Here is a 9,905-nt window from a genome sequence, read left to right as displayed (position 1 = left end):
TGCCTGTAATCCCAGCTACTCCAAGAGGCTGAGGCAGGAGAATGGTGTGAACCCGGGAGGCAGAGCTTGCAGTGAGCTGAGATCGTGCCACTGTACTCCAGCACTCCAGCCTGGGTAACAAGAGCAAGACTCTGTCTCAAAAAAAAAAAAAAAAAAATCCTAGCACTTTTTGGGAGGCCAAGGCAGGCAGATCATGAGGTCAGGATTTCAAGACCAGCCTGACCAATATAGTGAAACCCTGTCTCTCCTAAAAATACAACAATTAGCCGGGCGTGGTGGCGCACACCTGTAGTCCCAGCTACTTGGGAGGTCGAGGGAGGAGAATCACTTGAACCTGGGAGGCAAAGGTTGCAGTGAGCTGAGATTGGGCCACTGCACTGCAGCCTGGGTGATAGAGCAAGACTCTGTCTCAAAAAAAGAAAAAAAAAGGAAAATCATGTATGTGGCCAGGCAAGGTGGCTCAATCCCAACATTCTGGGAGGCTGAGGCAGGAGGATCACTTGATGTTAGGAGTTTGAGGCCAGCCTGAACAACATAGTGAAACCCATTCTCTACTAAAAATTAAAAAACAAAAAACAAAAACATATGGTTTACAGATATAGACACTAAGACTTTGGGAATCATACCACACCTATTTGTAGTTTGGAAAATTACAAATGATTCCCTTCCAACCATAGTAGTTTGAGATTCAAAAGATCACATAGACATGCTATTAAGGAAATGACCAGGGCCAGGTGCAGTGGCTCATGCCTATAATCCCAGCACTTTGGGAGATTGAGGTAGGCAGATTGCCCAAGCCCAGGAGTTCAAGACCATTCAGGGCAACATGGCAAAACCCTGTCTCAACAAAAAATACAAAAATCAGCCCAGTGTGGTGGTGCACACCTGTAGTCCCAGCTACTCAGGAGGTTGAGGTGGGAGGATGGCTTGAGCCTGGGAGGGTGAGAAGTGAGCTATGATTGTGCCACTGCACTCCATCCTGGGTAACAAAGTGAGATCCTGTTTCAAAATAAAGAATGAATGAATAAATAAGTAAATAAGACCAGCCTGGCCAAAATGGTGACACACCATCTCTACTAAAAATACAAAAATTAGCCTGGCATGGTGGCGCGTGCCTGTTAATCCCAGCTACTAGGGAGGCTGAGGCAGGAGGATCGCTTGAACCCAGGAGGCAGAGGTTGCAGTGAGCCGAGGTTGTGCCATTGCACTCCAGTCTGGGCAACAGAGCAAGATGCCACCTAAAAAAAAAAATGCCTTCCAACAGTCCTTGTCCTACTTCACTTTTTAGAGGTTTTCCTCCACAAATCATATGAAATAAGAGAACAGTGAAATACTGTTGGTCTGGATACTTAATCTGATGTGCAGAAGGAATAGCCCTAAATCCTGAGATCCATTCTTTTATATAACTAGTTATGGAAGATATAAGATTCTTTGATGAGACTTTATTTACTTATTTTTGAGATGGAGTCTCACTCTGTCACCCAGGCTTGAGTGCAGTGGTGCAATCTCAGCTCACTGCAACCTGTGACTCCCGGGTTGAAGTGATTCTCCTGCTTCAACCTCCTGAATAGCTGGGACTACAGGTGTGCACCACCATGCCTGGCTGATTTTTGTATTTTAGTACAGATGGGGTTTCACCATGTTAGCCATGCTGGTCTCGAACTCCTGACCTCATGCAATCCGCCCACCTCGGGCTCCCAAAGTGTTGGGATTACAGGCGTGAGCCACCGCACCCAGCCACTTAATTTCTTTAAACAAAGACATGAGAATTTTGAATACATGGATGAATCATTTCGCCCTTGTATCATTCCTTTTTTTTTTTCTCATCACTATACCAACGAGGACCTTCTATCATTCTTAAAATAAAAGAGAAACAGAAATCCCAGCGCAGTACTTCCCAAACGAAAGCAGTTAGGTGTCCATCTGTCAGGCTATATTAAACCAGGAAGAGAATTTTCATTTCAAAATAGTTTCTTCTATTGGCGCTTTCTCCTCGTGAAATATTTACAGGAAACATACATTTAAAATGGAATGAAAGCAGAAACATACAGTAATCCAAGCAAAACTCAACAACGTCCATTCTTTATTTTGCACAAGCACAGTCTACATTACCCTTGCCATTAAAAAAAGACTGAAAATCTGGGGCTGAAGTAAAACATCCATGACATGCCACCTGGAGCTAGGAATGTAGCTTTGTGTCAGCAGGAGACCAAGTGTGAGTGGTGGTTCTGGCTTGCTAAGTGGATACCAGAGCTTTTGTTCCCATTTATGAGCTTCCTAGGTTCATAAAACGGACAGAACAAAGAAGTCTGTCCTATGTTTATTTTTCAGAGTAGTCTAGCATATGTTTCTCAAGAATGGTCTGCAAATCTTTTGCATCAGAATCGCCAGAGAAATTTGTTTAAATAGAGATTAAAGGGATATAGGTCAGATCAAAATCTCTGGTAGTTGGGGACCCAGGAATCTTCATTTTAAAACTTAAACCAAGTGATTCTTACGCTCAACAAAGTGCAGGAATTGGCCCCGTGATCTTGGCTTTTTAACCACACCATGCCTCAATTTCCCCCTTCTGCACAAGACAACAAGAGTTCCTGGATATCTTGCGAGTTAGTACTCTTTGCCTAGCCGGATTCAGAGACATGGCCGCTAAGAGGTGACCCGGGGATCCCCTGAGGTCCCCTCATTCCTGGTGAATTGTAAATTCAATTTGAGAAGAGAGAGAGGAAGGGATTTCCGATACTTAAGACCACCCTTTGGATCCTAGAGATGATGCCCGCACAACTGTGTATCAGATTTCAGGGCGCGTTCGGCTAATACTGTTGCCGGCCAGCCGCCGTCGTTCGTCGAGTGACGCAACAAGGAGTACTCTCTGGCCCTTGTCACTCGACTACCAAGATGGCGGCCCCCAGGAGCTGCGCTATATGGAGCTATTGCGGCCGTGGGTGGTCGCGGGCGATGCGGGGCTGCCAGCTCCTCGGGCTTCGAAGCTCTTGGCCCGGCGCCCCACTAAGTGCTCGGCTCTTGTCCCAAGAGAAGCGGGCAACGGAAACGCACTTCGGGTTTGAGACTGTGTCGGAAGAGGAGAAGGGGGGCAAAGGTGAAAGGGGCGAGAGGGCGGATGGGAGGGATCTGACCGTCCATGGTCTGGTTTCTTCTGGCCAGTTAGGGTTGATTTAACATCCAATTAGTTCCAGTGTTGTTGTCTGTGCAGTTATTATTATTTTTTTTTGAGACAGAATTTCGCTCTTGTTGCCCACGCTGGAGTGCAATGGTCCGATCTTGGCTCACTGCAACCTCCGCCTCCCGGGTTCAAGCGATTCTCCTGCCTCAGCTTCCCGAGTAGCTGGGATTACAGGCGCCCGCCACCACACCCGGCTAACTTTTGTATTCTTACTAGAGATGGGTTTTCACCAGGCTGGTCTCGAACTCCTGACCTCAGGTGATTCGCCTGCCTCGGCTTCCCAAAGTGCTGGGATTACAGGCGTGAGCCACCGCGCCCAGCCAGACGCCCCCCACTTTTTTTTTTTTTTTTTTTTGAGACAGAGTCTCGCTCTGTCACTCAGGCTGGAGTGCAGTGGCGCGATCTCGGCTCACTGCAAGCTCCGCCTCCCGGGTTTACGCCATTCTCCTGCCTCAGCCTCTCCGAGTAGCTGGGACTGCAGGCGCCCGCCACCACGCCCGGCTAATTTTTTGTATTTTTAGTAGAGACGGGGTTTCACCGTGGTCTCGATCTCCTGACCTCGTGATCCGCCCGCCTCGGCCTCCCAAAGTGCTGGGATTACAAGCGTGAGCCACGGCGCCCGGCCTTAGACGCCCCCTTTTTAAAAGCAGAATACTGATGACTAAATCCCATCAACTGAGCGTTTGTGATGTGCCAGGCAACGTACAGACATTATTTTCAATTCTCATTTTCAACATTCCAGTAGTGGGTATTGTTATTACCATATTACACGTGAGGAAATTGAGACTTAAAGGTTAAGCAAGAAGTTGCCCAGTTGAACATATCTAGTAAGTGGTGGAACCAGTATTCAAACCCAGTTTAATCTGAGTCAGAAGCCCCCGTTCTTTACCTCTAGAGAAAAATAGGGTTTTTTTGTTGTTTTTACTTATTTATTTATTTATTTATTTTGAGATGGAGTTTCGCTCTTGTTGTCCAGGCTGGAGTGCAATGGCGCAATCTGGGCTCACTGCAACCTCAGCCTCCTGGGTTCAAGCGATCCTCCTGCCTCAGCCTCCCGAGTAGCTGGGATTACAGGCATGCGCCACCATGTCTGACTAATTTCGTATTTTTAGTAGAGACAGGGTTTCTCCATGTTGGTCAGGCTGGTCTCGAACTCCCGACCTCAGGTGATCCACCTGCCTTGGCCTCCCAAAGTGCTGGGATTACAGGCGTGAGCCACTGCCCCCAGCCTGAGAAAGAAAGAAAGAGAGAGAGAGAAAGAAAGAAAAAGAGGCCGGGCGCCGTGGCTCATGCTTGTAATCCCAGCACTTTGGGAGGCCGAGGCGGGGGGATCACAAGGTCAGGAGATCGAGACCACGGTGAAACCCCGTCTCTACTAAAAATACAAAAAATTAGCCGGGCGTGGTGGCAGGCGCCTGCAGTCCCAGCTACTTGGAGAGGCTGAGGCAGGAGAATGGCGTGAACCCGGGAGGCGGAGCTTGCAGTGAGCCAAGATTGCGCCACTGCACTCCAGCCTGGGCAACAGAGCGAGACTCCGTCTCAAAAAAAAAAAAGAAAAAGAAAAGAAAAGAGGGAAGGAAGGAGAGAAACTATCTTCTCTGTGCCTCAGCTTCCAAATTTGCCAAGTAGAACTAATAGTAACCCTTCTTCTCTTGGAGTTCTTGTGAGTATCAAAATACTTGATACATGAAAGCACTTTAAACAGTCCTTGGCATTTAGTAATTGTTCAATAATGTTAGATATTGTTGAGCAGTTTCTTTTTGTCAGCACTGTGCCACAGGCATAGGAAAGGAAAAGGAGTGTTTTTAAACTCTACTAGCACTATTTATAATGATGAAGGAATTGGTCCATTTTACAGATGTGTAAGGTGAGGCTCTGAGAGATTTCTTTACTGAGTCACCCAGGAAATAAGAGAAAGTGCCCACAGTGGAATTTCCCATCCCCTTAAAGTCTTACCCACCTCAACCTTGCTAATACATAGCTCTATTTTAACACTTTGAATATCGAATTCAAATTATTATTTGTTTCACAGGATTGAATGCCCAGAAAGCGAGGACAGTGGCTCATTCATTCCTGTTTCCTCAGTGCTTGATACACATTAGGAGCTTGATAATTGCTTATGGAATGAAATAAGTGGAGCCAAGTACGATAATACCAAGTATTTCATTTTATTTTATTTTTTATTTTTAAGATTAGTCAAGTGCAGTAGCAAGCAATTATTAAGGTTCTGAAACTTTCTAAAATACTTAACATTAATTCTTATAAATAAAACTGTAAGAATAAGAACTATTAGCCCAGTTTTCTTCGAGATGGAGTCTCTCTCTGTCGCCCAGGCTGGAGTCCAGTGGCTTGATCTCAGCTCACTGCAACCTCCGCCTCCCAGGTTCAAGAGATTCTCCTGTCTCAGCCTCCCCAGTAGCTGGGATTACAGGCATCTGCCACTGTGCCCTGCTAATTTTTGTACTTTTAGTAGAGACGGGGTTTCTTTTTTTTTTTTTGAGACGGAGTCTCGCTCTGTTGCCCAGGCTGGAAGAAAGTGGCGTGATTTTGGCTCACTGCAAGCTCCGCCTCCCAGGTTCACGCCATTCTCCTGCCTTAGCCTCCCGAGTAGCTGGGACTACAGGTGCCCGCCACCACGCCCAGCTAATTTTTTGTATTTTTTTTTTTTTGTATAGACAGTGTTTCACCATGTTAGCCAGGATGGTCTGGATCTCCTGACCTCGTGATCCACCCTCCTCAGCCTCCCAAAGTGCTGGGATTACAGGCGTGAGCCACCGTGCCTGCCATAGCCCAGTTTTATAAGTGAAGAAAATGTAAGGCCGGGCACGGTGGCTCACGCTTGTAATCCCAGCACTTTGGAAGGCTGAGGCGGGTGGATCACTTCTGAGGTCGGGAGTTCCAGACTAGCCTGACCAACATGGAGAAACCCCAGCTCCACTGAAAATACAAAATTAGCCCGGCATGGTGGTGCATGCCTGTATTCCCAGCTACTTGGGAGGCTGAAGCAGGAGAATCCCTTGAACCTGGGAGGTGGAGGTTTTGGTAAGCCCAGGTTGCGCCATTGCACTCCAGCCTGGGCAACAAGAGCGAAACTCCTCTCAAAAAAAAAAAAAAAAGGAAAAAAAGAAAATGTGAAACAAATACATTAAATCACTTGCCCAAGATTCTGCTAATAAGTGGCAGAACTGAGATTTGAATTCAGGTGGGTTACTTCCAAAGTGTGTGCTCTTACCCAGTAATTAGTATAATTATAATAATAGTGTAATAATAATAATGCCTAACTTCTGTTTTGTGCTTTACAATGTATAATCAACATTTCACACAGTGGCAAGCAGGGAAGAAGTTAACTACTGAACTAAATATGAATTCCAGATTGGGGACTGAGATTGCAGTACAGAGAGTCCTCGCTGTGCACAGTAGTGCAAGACTGTGAAAATGCGCAAGCGGAAGTCATACACAATGACCTTAATCAATGTGAAAAATTATAATTGTTTTATGACCTTTAAAAATTATCAACCATCAAAAACCCTGTCAGTTATAAATGTATAGTGAAATGAAAAAATATATACTAAAGTTGATATTTATTTACAGCCAGGCACGATGGTTCACACCTGTAATCCCAGCGTTTTGGGAGGACGAGGTAGGCACTTTAAGTCAGGAGTTCAAGACCAGCCTGGCCAACATGGTGAAACCTCATCTCTACTAAAAATACAAAAAAAAATTAGCCAAGCATGGTGGCACACGCCTCCTGGAATCACAGCTAATTAGGAGGCTGAGGCAGGCAAATTGCTTGAACCTGGGAGGTGGAGGTTGCAGTGAGCAGAGATTGTGCCACTGCACTCTAGCCTGGGCGACAGAGTGAGACTGTCTCAAAAAAAAAAAGAAAAAAAAATTCTAATAAAAAATTAGAAAGCCTTGAGAATTAAATTCTTTTATTTCCTTGTAAAAAAAATTGCCAAGAGTAGTTTGAGCACTATTTGCCACCTTCTTGTCATATGAAATATCTTTTCTATGCCTTGGCAAATTGCCATATTTCTTTCTAAGTTTTTATCTACTTCTAATATTTTATCCTTTGTGCTTTCAATGTTATGAAATACCTCCAAGAACTCCTTTAATGTCAAAGTTTTTGCTGGCATCACTTCTGGGACATCTTCAACCTTTTTGTCACAGCTCCATTTCTTGTTCATGTTGGTAAGTTCATCTTCCTGCAGTTCCTCTGGCTGTATGTCTAGAGTCTCTCCAGTGGCAGCAGTGTCAATATTCCCACAGTCATCTATTTCTCCTGGAACTCCACTGACACTCAATTTGAATTTCACTTCCAGCATTATCAGCATTTTCATTTTTGTTGCTCAATTCCCTCTTTCATTTATCCAGTTATGCCACATGTGTTTTATCACTGAAAGATAAGGAGGCAATACAAGTACATGCTTTACTGTCTGTGAACTGAGTAGCTAATGCAGTGACCAGTCACCTAAAGTCTGGGAAAGAAGTGCGTGATTGGTTGCTGATCATGCTGTGTGTCTGTTATTTACATAGTGATTTGTAGACTAAAGAATGTATTTTATGTAATTACTCACATTTAATATACCATTGTACTTGAATTGTGGTGTTGGGGGACTGGTGTTGTTTAGCTAAACCACAGTAACTGAAATTCATGCATATTGGAACATGCAAAGCCAGGACTATTTGCTTATTTACTTATTTATTTTTATTTATTTATTTATTTTGAGACAGAGTCTTGCTCTGTCGCCCAGGCTGGAGTGCGGTGGCACGATCTCGGCTCACTGTAAGCTCCGCCTCCCAGGTTCACGCCATTCTCCTTCCTCAGCCTCCCGAGTAGCTGGGACTACAGGCGCCCGCCACCATGCGTGGCTAGTTTTTTTGTATTTTTAGTAGAGATGGGGTTTCACCATGTTACCAGGATGGTCTCGATCTCCTGACCTCGTGATCCCCCCGCCTCAGCCTCCCAAAGTGCTGGGATTATAGGTGTGAGCCACTGCGCCCAGCCTTGTTTATTTATTTTTGAGACAAGGTCTCACTATGCCGCCCAGGCTGGGGTACAGTAGCTATTCACAGGCACAATCATAGCACACTACAGCCTTGAACTCCTGGGTTCAAGCAGTCGTCTCCCATTAGCCCCCCGAGTACCTGGCACTCCAGGTGTGTGCCACCATGCCGGTAAGGACTATTTATACTGAGTGGGGTTAGCCTTAGTGTCCCCCAGACACCCCAAAAGATGCTCAAAAGAGCAGGCTGGGCGTGGTGGCTCACGCCTGTAATCCCAGTACTTTGGGAGGCTGAGGTGTGCAGATCATGAGGTCAGGAGTTTGAGACCAGCTGGCCAACATGGTGAAACCCCATCTCTACTAAAAATACAAAAATTAGCCAGGCATGGTGGCAAGTGCCTGTAATCGCAGCTATTCGGGAGGCTGAGGCAGGAGAATCACTTGAACCTAGGAGGAGGTTGCAGTGAGCCAAGATTGCGCCACTGTACCCCAGCCTGGGCGACAGAGCTAGACTCCAACTCAAAAAAAAAAGGCCGGGCATGGTGGCTCACGCCTGTGATCCCAACACTTTGGGAAGCCAAGGTGGGCAGATCTGAGGTTAGGAGATCGAGACCATCCGGGCTAACACAGTGAAACCTCATCTCTACTAAAAATACAACAAATTAGCTGGGCGTGGTGGCATGCGCCTGTAGTCCCAGCTACTTGGGAGGCTGAGGCAGGAGAATTGCTTGAACCGGGAGGCGGAGGTTACAGTGAGCCAAGATCATGCCACTGCACTCTAGCCTGGGCGACAGAGCAAGACTCCATCCCCCCCAAAAAAAGGAAAGAGTGCACTTGGAAATCCGAAGGTTGAGAATAGGCATTGAAGTTTGAGTTAAAGGCGGGCTCTGTAGTCTGATTCAGCAGAAGAGAGTCATGTTTTCAATCTGTGCAGCACATTTCATCTGAGGAACTCAAAGCATCTCCTCTTCATTGTCCAATTCAGCCTTCTGGCAGGGAGGTAGGAGCTGGCACTGATATAGCCGTTTTACGGGCAGAGAAACTGAGGTGAAAAACAGTTAAATGTAACTTTAAGGCCGGGCACGGTGGCTCACGCCTGTAATCCCAGCACTTTGGGAGGCCGAGGTGGGCGGATCACGAGGTCAGGAGATCAAGACCATCCTGGCTAACATGGTGAAACCCCGTCTCTACTAAAAATACGAAAAATTAGCTGGGCATGGTGGCAGGCACCTGTAGTCCCAGCTACTCGGGAGGCTGAGGCAGGAGAATGGCGTGAACCTGGGAGGCGGAGCTTGCAGTGAGCTGAGATCGCACCACTGCGCTCCAGCCTGGGTGACAAAGCGAGACTCTGTCTCAAAAAAAAAAAAAAAAAAATGTAACTTTAAAGGGAAATACTTCTGAGAGTCTTGTATAGTAGACTGTTTCTCTCTTTAGCTATCCCAGATTCCACAGTCTGTGTTGATCCTATGGAGAAGACTCATGAGAGCCCTGTAAATTGTGACTTAGCCCTGATTCACAGCTTGGCATCTAGGTGCCCACCAAATTGTACCTGAGGTTCTTCTCAGTGATACAGGCAGACATGAGCCGAGGTCTTCCCATCCATTAATCATGCATCTTTCATCTTTATTTTGAAACAGAGTGTCTCTCCATCGCCCAGGCTGGAATGCAGTGGTCCAGTTTCAGCTCACTGCAACCTCTACCTTCCAGGTTCAAGTGAT

At 46.2% G+C, this 9,905-nt stretch overlaps 1 protein-coding gene across 2 annotated transcripts in view; it reads left to right on the top strand.

Moving 5' to 3' along the window:
• Nucleotides 1-2,075: 2,075 nt before the first annotated feature.
• Nucleotides 2,076-9,905, top strand: part of COQ5 (coenzyme Q5, methyltransferase) — a 30,648-nt gene continuing 22,818 nt past the window's right edge. The window contains exon 1 of one of the 2 annotated variants that reach the window (XM_055237798.2): nt 2,076-3,097. In XM_055237798.2, coding sequence (XP_055093773.1) covers nt 2,896-3,097 — 202 coding nt within the window. In that variant the 5' untranslated portion in view covers nt 2,076-2,895. The remainder of the gene's footprint in view (nt 3,098-9,905) is intronic. The other variant, XM_063614722.1, reaches the window with a different exon arrangement.

The sequence above is a fragment of the Symphalangus syndactylus genome, chromosome 13, assembly GCF_028878055.3.
Source record: "Symphalangus syndactylus isolate Jambi chromosome 13, NHGRI_mSymSyn1-v2.1_pri, whole genome shotgun sequence".
Taxonomy (NCBI): Eukaryota; Metazoa; Chordata; class Mammalia; order Primates; family Hylobatidae; genus Symphalangus; species Symphalangus syndactylus.
The sequence above is the reverse complement of the archived record's forward strand: the minus strand, read 5'-3'. Positions and strand labels throughout refer to the sequence as shown.